Here is a 12,982-nt window from a genome sequence, read left to right on the forward strand (position 1 = left end):
ACAACTACAGCTGTAGCAGTGGGAAAATAGAGTAAATGGAAAGAGAATGATTCTAAATGCCAGATGTTTGTACCAAGACTTTTAAAAAGTTTTGCAATGCATGTGCCATAAAAACCCTACTCACATTTCATGCTTCAGAATCAAGAACTATTAAAGTATGTTCATGTGAAATAAATCTATTTTTAATAAAAGAAGAATCTCTTTATAATTAATGTTAATGAAGATATTAAACGTTTAACATAGTGTGTGTCACAATGCATCTAGACAGTGTCCGATTCAGAGTTCAGTGAACCTCTATGATATCAGATTCAAGAACAACATCCATGGTAAAGAATTTTGTACTGCACTTACAAGTATGTAACTCAGACAATATTACATTTACTTATCGATTTACTTTTAATGAATTTATTCACCAGTATAGCGGTAACTCACTTTACACCTGTGGTCCCCAGTATGTGAGAAGGTTAATTGGTCATCCATCTAGGTTAGGTGGTTTCCTCCATGCTGTCCAGTTTCCTCCACAATAAAAGACCAGACCATGCTAGCATATGAACCATCAAGAGTACTTAATATAAATCTTAATATATAATTGATACAAAATAAATAAAATTTAAACTTGTACCATAAAAATTTTAACTGATTTTGAAATTTATATGCCTTTATAGATGATCCTGTGAAAAATGTACCTTTACACTGCCGCAATCGTATCTTGTACCCGATTGATGAGTTTGAGCGCTGTTTGTGTGATGTTCCACAGCCTGTACCTGTTGGAAACTGGTCCGAATGTATCTTGGAAATGTCAGATGATCCATCCTACTCTAAAGGAACAAGGTCATTTCAAGGTTACACAGCCAGGACTGGTTATCAGGCTCCATATGAGGGAATCCATGCAATTTGTGGCTCAGGAAAGCAATATAAAGTACTGGCATGTCAGAATGATATTGGGGAAATTGAGCCAGCGAGCCATTGCTCACACATGTGTAAGTATTAAATATTTGTGTGGCTGTTTGTAAGTTTGGTGTTTTGATACTGTAGTCCCTAGCTAAATGATATACTCTGTGTAAGTTAAAGGTGTAGAGAGTGTAGACCCTAGCTAAATGATATACTCTGTGTAAGTTAGATGTGCAGTGAGTGTAGACCCTAGCTAAATGATATACTCTGTGTAAGTTAGGGGTGTAGAGAGTGCAGACCCTAGCTAAATGATATACCCTGTGTAAGTTAGGGGTGTAGAGAGTGAAGACTCTAGCTAAATGATATATTCTGTGTAAATTAGGGGTGTAGAGAGTGCAGACCCTAGCTAAATGATATACTCTGTGTAAATTAGGGGTGTAGAGAGTGCAGTCCCTAGCTAAATGATGTACTTGTGAACATATTCAATTTTGATTGAAGTAAACAAGGTTAAGAGAAAAAGTAATTTAGGAAAATTTAGGTTTTGCAGCATATACACTTGTAAGATACTGGATCAAGCAAACATCAATCTGAAATCCGGTATTAAGATTATGAAATTAATTATAGTAGATCTATGGAATTAAATCATTGTCTTCTAGTATCAAATAATAATACATTTAGTTATTGTACTTAACTTACATGAGGTACAAGTTTTTGTTACTATGAATTCACTTTCCCACTTTCCCACTTCTTGTAGAGTGTGGCTGCAAAGCTCACTCTGAGAATCTAATTCACTCAAAGTGTTTGGTGGAGATGCATGTTATAGTATTTCTTCCTGAAAATACGTTACCTAATCTTACTACCTTAGGAGAGATACCACTACCTTGCAAATCCAGCCCTCCCAGGTTAAATCTTTTTAGCTTCTTATCTCAGTTGCTTAAGTATATCAGACAGTTTCAACACTCAGTAGTTAAAAAGAATGGTCTTGTCTTGAATTACTGAAAATTCTTTTCAGGCAGTAGAACATCAATCATTTAGAGGGACTGCTGTTGATAAAAACCATGGATGTTGATGCCTACAAAAATAAATGAATTCACAGTATTAATACTATAATTATGTGGATACAACTGAAATAAAATGCTTGCCAAAAGTGACAATTTCAACACATAAAAACCCAACCTTTCACATGGATGTGGAAAGGGATTTTAAAATTAGAATGAAATTCCAGTGAAAGTAGAGTAATATTTATTTGGTCTCCTGTTTTTTTTTCTCCATCTATTATTGTACTGTATGTCTCCAGTGATAAGCAAAACCTGCATTTTCAGAATTTCAGTTGTTACTTACTCAAGATATCTATGCCTAATTACAAGAAAGCCTATGCTCAACCTATAAAATATTTGCTTGGCTGGCCACAGGGGGTTATCATAGAAAAAATACTGTACATTCCTTTCATTTCAGCATATGAGGAAGAAGTTTGTGTTATTCCATGTCCTGTAGACTGTGTCATGTCGGATTGGTCATCCTGGTCAGACTGTAGTACTTCCTGTGGGACTGGTGCCCAAATTCGTTACCGCCACATCAAACAAATTCCATCAGATGGTGGGAGGCCATGTCCAAAGCTTGATCATGTTGGCATGAAGGTTAGTATTGTTAAATGATAAAGGATAATACAGTGAAGCCATCTTAAGATGCACTTCTATACAAAGTACTGATGCTGCTGATCAATTGATTTGCTCAAGCATTGGTTACCTTTAGTGAAATGACCAATTAGTTGATTATGATATTGTTCTGTGATTCAGTTTGGTCCAAAATTCAGTTGTGCAAAATACCATTGTTTCAGACTTAATGCTGTCTGAAAGAAACAGGGCAAGTTTTGACAGGAAATCATGGAGACAAGATTATTAACGAATCTTCAGTCAGTTAGAAAATATGATAGGTTATATCATTTTATTTAGTTCCTAGCACTGTACACCTTTCTTTTTCAGGCAGATTACTTATTAATAATAGCTAAGGAATACATTCACTACCATGCAAATCCAGTCCTCCCAAGTTATAAAATGTGTATGCTACATTTGTTGCCTTGTTTCAGCAACAGAGGTGTTATGGTCATTAGTTATCCTTGGCAGAAGTCAGAATAGAGTGGTCTCACCATGGATGTAGGTATTGATGCCAATTTCAATCAGTCATCAGTTGCTAATTCCACTAATGCCTGGTGAGCTTGCTCATGTTGAGATCTTCCAAATAGTCATCTATTTCATGCCTTTCATCATTTGATTGATTTCTTTGAATATTTTCACCTAAATGAAGCATAGTTTATTGAGCCAAGGTGTCATACAAGTTCGAATCCTACTAGGAGGAGCTCGTGTGTCCCAGGACAAGACATTTTATTGCCATTTTCTCAGCATTAAATAGTCATTACTCTGCTGATGTGCCATTAAATACATGTACCAAGCAAGCAAACAACCAACTTTAACTTGTTTTGTCTTCATTCTATACAAATATTTTGCATTTTAGTTTTCTCACTTTAAGATATGATAAAACTAATTGCCTGCATAATGATCTGTATTACTTGCAATTTAATGCTTTATTCATTTGTTTGTAATTTATATAAATAAATGTCAAAAATTAGCATTTATTGAATATAATAGGATTATTTCAGCATTTTTCTCTGGCATTCATGGTTTCAACTTAACAGTATGTTCAGTGAAAATTTTGGTTGTATATGCCATTGCCTTTATTTGTCTGTCAACAGGTATCAACAGTGGGTAAGATTAAGTCTGTGCTGTGCAAGTATTTCATGTAAGCTGTGGATTACATTGTTATCTGTATTAAACTGTATTGGTTACATTTTGACCCATGCATGTGATGAGTTCATACATTGATCCAAGGAGAGATGGCTCACCATAGTCCAAGCATTTGACTTGGGTGAATGAAACACATGCACAAAAGATGCAGGAGCTATCAGCATTGGCAAATATACTGCCTGCATCACTCCCTTTGGCACAACCAGAACAAATAACCATGCATAACTAATTGGGCCAATAGCAGCATGGTATGGTGGATCAAAATAACCATGGATAACCTATTGGGCCAATAGCACCATGGTATGGTGGATCAAAATAACTATGCATAACCTATTGGGCCAATAGCAGCATGGTATGGTGGATCAAAATAACCTTGGATAACCTATTGGGCCAATAGCAGCATGGTATGGTGGATCAAAATAACCTTGGATAACCTATTGGGCCAATAGCAGCATGGTATGGTGGATCAACTAGACCAACCATGAACATTTCATCATTGTAGGCAGATCCCAGTAATGGTTATGGTGATCTTTCCTGGATTTGGGTTCCATACACCATCCCACCTGGACCACATCTGTTCCTTCTCCAGCACAACAACCTCACCCTATGCCTATGCCTTTGACTATTGGGATTGGGTACAGTTATTGATTTTTCGTGGAATAATCCATCCATAGTTTCACAACCATAGCATTCCAACCATCATGGCCAAGGTCCATCGTCCAGTACTATAGTACAAGTCACATGGGTCATGTATGCGCATTTACTCATTTTAAATTAAATATAAATTGTTCTTTTAAAATTTAGCTCTAATTTGCTTTAACCAAAGTCTTGTCAATTCTGATTATTGAATGCCCTGCACCTTAACTGTCACCAAGAAACTTCCAGACACAAATTATCTATCACTATGGACTTTTAAAATGGTGGCCATATACTAAGCTTGGTTCAAAATATGAGCACTTCAGGTGGAATCATCACAATTGAGGGTAGTATGAATTTGTTTATCAATATATATAGCTATGTAGCTTTCATTGTGACATCACAGCACACGACATTCAATGTGGACTGTACTGGATCACACCTTTAGGTTCATTTTGTCCAAAAAAGTATATTTATTTTAACATTGGGCATCTAAATAATAACATTCCAAAGGAATATGAATGTATACAAATCCAAATGAAATGAATACTTGCCACTTACATTTATGTAGAATCAAATTCTAAAAAATGACACCCATTACTGAAATAGTTGGTGTTGAATGCTTATATAACCCGTATGACTTGTACTATAACATGGTACAATTTCCTCATGGACCAATCATGGACTATCAGTTGCTCCATACAAACCACTATACTAAGCATGGTGATTATACCTTGTAGTAGCAAACTTGAGCACCACAAGTCAGCTGGCCCCAGACCATTATAGCCTTGGCCTGAGCCAGTTACCAATGTAATTGAGTACCATCATCTGTTTTCTAGGTATACCCAGTTCTAGACCCAAAACAGTCAGCATCTGGTACCTGGTCTCAATCAGGTTCAGTTGCAGCTATTTATTTATCTGGTAATAAGCCTGTTACACTTTACTTTTAAAATTTCAGCATATATTTACTAAAGATAACATTTTTTATTAAGGACAGCTATCCCTGGACCATTAGTACAGCTCTCGCATAGACTCAGCCTACACCATTAACCATGGAATTGGGTATAGTGATCTGTTTTATAGGTATACCTTGTCTGAGATCCAAAACATTGACAGCATCTGGCACCTACTCATTTTAGATTTTGCACTAGCTGTCAGCATTAGATTCGGTTAACCATTTTCCCACATTCTCCAATACTATAACTAGTTCAAACAACATCTTAACCCAGGGCTAGTAATGATGACTCCCTTTTTCCAGACACCTGATACCCAAAGTGACCTTGGCAACACACTCAGTGAACATTTTGCGATCACTGTATCTCAGAATGGATGGACTCCCAGCCTTGTTCACATTCTCTACTGCCTTCCCTCCCTCTGAGTCGGCATAGTTATTAATTTTGTTTGTTGTAAGTTTCCTTCATCTTGAAGGCACATACTTACAAGCACCATCTACCTTCGTTGACTCAATGTTATTCAGAGAACACATAGTCTTCTTGGCATTAATTGAGTTTCTGCCCTAGTCTTTGCCTAATTCATCAACTCCAGCTTAGTCATCACTTCCTTTGCAGGATTTCTTGTTGCAAATCTCTCTTTTATAAGGTTCAAGACACACTCTTTTATGACCATCTTCTTAATCCAATATTGACCTTTTAATCCAAGACTGACCTTTCAAGACCCAGCTTATTTTGCATTGATTGAAGTAGTCTTCTGACCTCAAGTGACATCTCCACATTCAGGTCCATCATAACCAAGCAGGTTCAGGTTCCCATTGGACACAGTCCCAATGGAATCACTGGTCAATCCCTCAGTTTCATCCCATTGTGAACTACATTGCAGTGAGGTGAAATGCCATGCACCCAACCTATCATCGTGTCAGTAAAGGGTCTGAGGAAGAAATTATAAGATAAGTGCTATCCGAAAATCTTGCAAGAGAGGTAAAATCTTAAGGCCCTAAAATGCATTGGTTTTAAACGAAGACTTTCTGTTGATGATTGGTTAAAGAAAACTCAAACACATTATTTCATTCATATCAAGAGGAAAACATCTTATAATGTAGTTCAATCGATTGATGAAATGTTACTTGACCAAGATGAAGGTAGTACCTGGCATCACAGTACCTGACCAAGATGAAGGCAGTACCTAGCATCGCAGTACCTGACCAAGATGAAGGCAGTACCTGGCATTGCAGTACCTGACCAAGATGAAGGCAGTACTTGGCATCACAGTACCTGACCAAGATGAAGGCAGTACCTGGCATCGCAGTACCTGACCAAGATGAAGGCAGTACCTGGCATCGCAGTACCTGACCAAGATGAAGGCAGTACCTGGCATCGCAGTACCTGACCAAGATGAAGGCAGTAACTGGCATAGCAGTACCTGACCAAGATGAAGGTAGTACCTGGCATCGCAGTACCTGACCAAGATGAAGGCAGTACCTGGCACTGATTTTTTCCTAATTTGACACTGTATACTTTTAATGTAAAATCACTAACAGAACTCCATCATATATTTACTCACTGTACAGACCCTCTGGACTTTTGTCTTGTTTATATTTTAAATCTACCAATATTGTTTATTTTGCTGTGCACAAAATGTGCAAAATCATATGCATGGATGAGTAAGCTAGGAGTGACAGAGCATGGCCATCAATAGTTGAAATTCTGTACTTTCATAACTCAATAACTTGAGCACAGTGGATTCCGAAAACATAGACCTCACTATAAGTGAGGGTGCAAGTTAACGAGGTACTTCAACAAAGTTAAGACAGGTATGCCATCCCTGCTGGACATTGAGAAAACGGAGATGGGTATAGGGGTAGTTCATTGCTCAATACTCATTTTATAATTGTGTTGGGTATAGTTTTTAGTAAGAACTTTTTCATTAAGTTGTTTGCTTTTTATTATAACTTACCTTTATTTTCAAGATACACAACCTTTGAAAGCTCATTAGCATTATTACTCTAAGAGGTTTCAACAAGCATCACTTGTATTTTAGAACAATATGTATTACATCACTGCTTTTTGTTACTGATTCACAACAAAACAGTATTTTCCATTATTTCGAAAATACCTGGGACATTTATTTTGTGAAACAACCATCGATGTTGAAACTAAATTTGATTTATTTTCATCCTGATTTTAAATTAGTAAAATACTGATCCCATGAATTCATTGCAAGTAATATTGAAACTTCTCATCCATGAGGAAATCTCTTAAGTCCAGAAATGTCCAGTTCACTACAAATTCACCATAATGAGCTGTACTTATTTAGTTTTTTTGCATTGCTATCTTTGATCACATTTGCGAATGAGTAGGCTAATTTAAGTAGTTTTGTTATATTAACAACATAATATTTATAACATTGTTCGATTCATCAGTTGAAGTGATTTGACCTAACACAAGTCTGACCATTAGCAGGATCTTGTGCAGGTGGATTTACATGCCTATTATTTCATTTGATACAAACTTAAAGTGGTAATATAAAGCTGGTCTGCTTTTAATTGAGAGTAACTATCCAACAAACACTTCTGCTTGTTGGAGATCAAAACAGTCGGCACATAGGTTCTCACAGAAATCTTATGAACATAGCTGTGACATTAGATTGACATTTTTCAGACTCAAATACAAGAGGGCATATTGCATTTATGATGAAACCCATTTAAAAGATAGAACTAAAACAAGAATTTCACTTGACAAAACTTATTTAATTGGTATTTATTATTTAAGCGTTGCCATCAATAGGCATTATTGATATTTTCATTGATTGACATTTCATGGAATATTTTTTCTTTCAGCATACTGAGAATGTTGCTTGGAATGAAAACAAAATACATGATTTCTTATGAAAAATGGAGAATTTCTTATTTTGATTCAACCACCATTTTTGAAAACAAAATGAGCTATACTTGAAGGTTTAATTTACCAATTTTTATCACAATTTTCTTCATGTTTAACAATACAGTATGGGACAATTTCTTTTGCATTTTCTAGTTAATAAATGGGACCCATGCCAGACCCAGCTGGTTTGTAAGTAATGAATTGTCAAGGGATTTATGTTTAGTTCTGTCATTAAAAAAATGAGCTTTGATGAATTTTATTACTCAGTACATACCACATAAAGAAACTCTTACTATGAATTAATTACCATATAAAAATATAAGTGCTTACCCACTTGGAAATATTTCAGCTTGCTATCTCTTGAGCATATGTACCCCTTCAAATATACAGCCAATGAGATTAGTTTGAAATTCTTTATTCTTTTAAAATTTAACAACAGTGCTTTATAAATTTTTTGATTATATTAACATGAGTTTCTACTTAAAAATGTCATTACTTGGACAAACTGAAATTGCTTTCAACTAAAAGCAATATTTAAAACCTCTTTTTTACACCTTACCTAGGTGTATAAGCTTTATTTTGTCCCAGCTGAGGACACATTAGCACTTAATGTGGATCTCTGGCTGATGACACCTATAATGTGGATCTCTGGCTGATGACAGCTATAATGTGGATCTCTGGCTGATGACACCTATAATGTGGATCTCTGGCTGACAACAGCTACAATGTGGATCTGTGGCTGATGACACCTATAATGTGGACCTCTGGCTGACAACAGCTATAATGTGGATCTCTGGCTGATGACAGCTATAATGTGGATCTCTGGCTGATGACACCTATATTATGGATCTCTGGCTGACAACAGCTATAATGTGGATCTCTGGCTGATGACACCTATATTATGGATCTCTGGATGACAACAGCTATAATGTAGATCTCTGGCTGATGACAGCTATAATGTGGATCTCTGGCTGATGACACCTATAATATGGATCTCTGGCTGACAACAGCTATAATGTGGATCTCTGGCTTTTTTATTGTAACATTAAGCATTAGAAGTAGGGTACATAACAAAATGAAGTTTACACAAATCTAGACAGAGTCTTCAATAAAAGGTCCCAGACACGTACAACCAAGAAAATGGGTCATTATATTCAGATGATTTCTTTCGTTTGTCAAGTAAAAGTGGCTGAGTCATTTATCTTGTGAGGATCATGAATCTGTATCGGGTGTGCAAGCTCATAATATGGCAGGTTGAGTAAATAAAGCCAGACTTTCTGGTTTATCAAGCTGCTCAAGTCCAGTGTAATGGTATGAACTTTCATAATTACTTCTAGTAATAGCATCATAAGATGAGAAACAGCTCTGTTTTATATTCTTTCTAGGAAACTCAATCAAGAATCTGCAGATCTGACTGCATAAAGTTTGTATGGAAGGCCTACGAATGGAGCATGTGCGTGTCATTCAATAAAACCATTTGTGGAGAGGGGACTCAGACTCGTAGTGTCAGGTATTTTTAAAATCTTGTTTATAATAGCTGATAGTGGGATGAAGGTATTGTTTTTCTGGCAACCATGGTGGTGCTATTTGTATGTGCCACCATGACAGTAGTAGGTCACAGAGCGTCTACCCTCGGCCATACATATATCTGTCTGCCACAGCTTTGTTAGGTTTCACATTAGGTCAGTTTTAGGTGCTGATGGTTGTTCTATGAGAATAATTCTAATTTGTGATAAACAATGTTGAGATTTTGTGTTAGAATGTTTTCAAGTTTAGTGAACAAATCATACATGACAAGGTGAGTCCAGATACTATATTTTAGCAGAGTTCTTTTGATTATAAGCCACTGCCATATTCACTAGACAGACAGGGTTCCTGTGCTTGTCTGGAATTCTGGAAAATATCTAAAATTTGAAAATGGTTTTCAGGTCATGAAAATGTCTGGAAAAATTGATAAATGTCTAAAAAGTCTTGATAAAGTCTTACATTTTTGTTATTACAACTGTCTTAGTCAGACCTGCTCTTTTGCAATTGAAAGATGTCTTGGTTATATAGTTTCAGAGCTCTTTGGGAGGTCTGGAAATTTTTAGTTTTTGGATTGGAAAAAGTATGGAAACAGTCTGGAATCTTTTTTTTACAGTTTTTGTCAGGAGTCCTGGACATAGCAAATAGACCCTTCTTAGAATTTTGTCATGTATTTATATGACCTTGTGTTATTAGGTCAATAATGAGGCAAAACTAGATGTATGCAATAGCAGTAGACCCAGACAAGGCTATCACTGCTGCCTGTAGGTTGTTTACATTGACAAGGAAGTGGGGTCACATTTGAAATACTTAAGTTTGAAAGCAATAGTCAAGTTTCCTACATATTTAACTAAATTGTTCCATCATTACTTTTACTCATACAAATGGATGTTTGGTACAGGCTTCTTCAGTAGACATTCTTGCTCTAGAAATAGGACATTTAACTTCTAAGCATCAGTAACTATTGTCATTAATATCGAATACTTTTCCATCTACACTTGCTTCAAAATGAGACTTGACTTAGCAAATTAATATGCCCATTTTCTTGACCTTAATTGTTACACTGTTTTCTTTTTTCTTCTTGGCATATGCAGTGCATAGGTCTTACATATACAATGGAGTTTCATTTTACCAAATGGAAAATTGGCATGCAAAATGGAATCATGAAAATATTCTTTTTATTATATACCTTTTTAAATTAATGAATTAAATATGAATATTGTGTCTGATGTAATTTTAGTCAAGATATTGTAATAATTTACTTGTTTAGACCATATTATCTCAGATGGGAATAAGGGTTGTTTTTGGCCATATGAAAATGATTGCCAGAGGCCATACCTTTTTTTCCTTAATATTTCCAACTATTTAATGCTCTTTTGCTTCAAACATCATGCAAACTTAAGTTTATTCAACTGTTAAGGTAAAAAGCAGCCGTCACTTTTTGTTCTGTTGCATATTAGTTTGTATTGCAACTGGAAAATTGGCACTCAAAGTGAAGCATTGACAATTAGTAATTGCTGATTCTTATGTTACTCAATCAGTAAAATAATGAACTTTAAAAAAATATTGTCCTTTTTTAAGTTTAAGTTATAAATACTTTAAGTTTTTAAGTTATAAATACTTTTAAGTTTTTCTTAATTGTTAAAACTGTAAATTCATAATGTGAAATGGAATTTCAGCATACAAAATGGATGTGTGTCTTTGAAAGTGAGATTGGTTTGTGAAATGCAATTGGAAAACAACAAATGCTTTCAATTTTTGTTTGAAACTTAGTTTATTAAGTTACTGATAAATTTATCTACTGAAGTCAAAATAATAAAACTAATTACAGTTATAATTCCATTTCATGTGCCAGAATTCAATTTTGTTACTAGGGATTGAATAACAGTTAGTATTTAGTTTATAATGGAAGTAAATAATGTATAATTTTTTTAAAAAATCAGTAAAATTAAAATCATGAAACATAATTTTCTTAGTTACCTATAATACATATTCAGTTCACATGTGTGTAAGGACACGACTTGTCCCCCACCTAAAACTGTTCACAAATCCCAAATTTATGTCAGTATCATTGAATTAAAGGGATATATTTTGAAGATGTATTACACAGTAAAAAAAAAATAATTTATGGTTTAGAATTATAAGTGCACGATTTATTATTTATTTAAAGTGCCTGTAGCAAAGGACAAGTAGAAAAATACAACTACTGGCACAATTATTATTTCCATTATAATTTGGTAATCTAGTTGATATTAATTTGGACTTTCATCTGTCTAGACTTGCATGTATTGCCATATTAATTGTTACATTTAGACTCTTACAAAATGTAACAAAAAAAGAGTGAAGACATCAAGCTTTGTAAAATTTAACAAATAATGTATTTCCCTAGAAAAACAAGGTAAAAATGAGAAAAAGAACTTACAGTTCTATGAATTAAATCCAAAAGTAATCCAAGAATAATCCAAGAAAAAAAAGTAGAAGTCCTAGTAATAAAAAGACCTCATGAAACTGAGTTAGAATCCTGATGAAATCCAAAATGGACGTATGCTGTGGTCAGTGTCATACTGATATGTCAACAGTTCTTTGTTGAATCACCGAAAATAATATTTCCAGTGTTTGAATTGTGTAAATTTCTATAACTGTCCTTGTCCAAGAATTAATTTAGAGCACAAGTATTTCCAGGGAAAAATAGTCTCTTGGAATCCAAATAAATGAAGAAACCAAAATAATTAGCCCCAAAAAACTGGTCACAACCTAAAACACTTGGACTTCTCCAGTGTTAAGGCACATAATGATTATTCTTTCTCAATACATCAATAATAAATCTAGCTACAGTGCAAAACAGATGCCCAGATGTGGGTAAGTCCACTGGAAAAAACCTAATTGATACATGTTATTTGTCAAGTATTCCAAGTATGGCCTCAATTTCACTTTGTGATTCTTTACTCGAAAAGAATTAAAAAAAGATTAAGGAAAGTTGTTTACTTCAACTCTCACTGATTCCTGAAACTAGGTCAGCTTTAGAGATAAGTTTCCATTATTAGTGATTATGAAAAACAGTTATGTCACACTAAACTGAATTTCTGGATAATGTCAAATCCAGTAAATAAAGTTACATTACAGTAGCATGCAATGGAATAAAAAAAAACATTAAAACTAACAAACAAACAAATTAAATCAAATATAAATTAAATCAAATATACATAACACAATGTTAATAATAATCTAGTTGACATTAATTTGGACTGTCATCTGTCTAGACTTGCATTTATTGCCATAATAATGTTGATAATT

General features: G+C 34.7%; 1 protein-coding gene across 6 annotated transcripts in view; it reads left to right on the forward strand.

The window, feature by feature from the left end:
• Positions 1 to 12,982, forward strand: part of LOC149791897 (thrombospondin type-1 domain-containing protein 7B-like) — a 151,674-nt gene that overhangs the window by 64,308 nt on the left and 74,384 nt on the right. For all 6 annotated transcript variants that reach the window (XM_089970409.1, XM_089970412.1, XM_089970411.1 and 3 more), the window contains 3 exons: positions 666 to 980; positions 2,347 to 2,528; positions 9,550 to 9,674. In XM_089970409.1, the coding sequence (XP_089826535.1) occupies positions 666 to 980; positions 2,347 to 2,528; positions 9,550 to 9,674 (622 nt within the window). The remainder of the gene's footprint in view (positions 1 to 665; positions 981 to 2,346; positions 2,529 to 9,549; positions 9,675 to 12,982) is intronic.

The sequence above is a fragment of the Sinohyriopsis cumingii genome, chromosome 9 (assembly GCF_028554795.1).
Source record: "Sinohyriopsis cumingii isolate HCF-2022 chromosome 9, ASM2855479v2, whole genome shotgun sequence".
NCBI lineage: Eukaryota > Metazoa > Mollusca > Bivalvia > Unionida > Unionidae > Sinohyriopsis > Sinohyriopsis cumingii.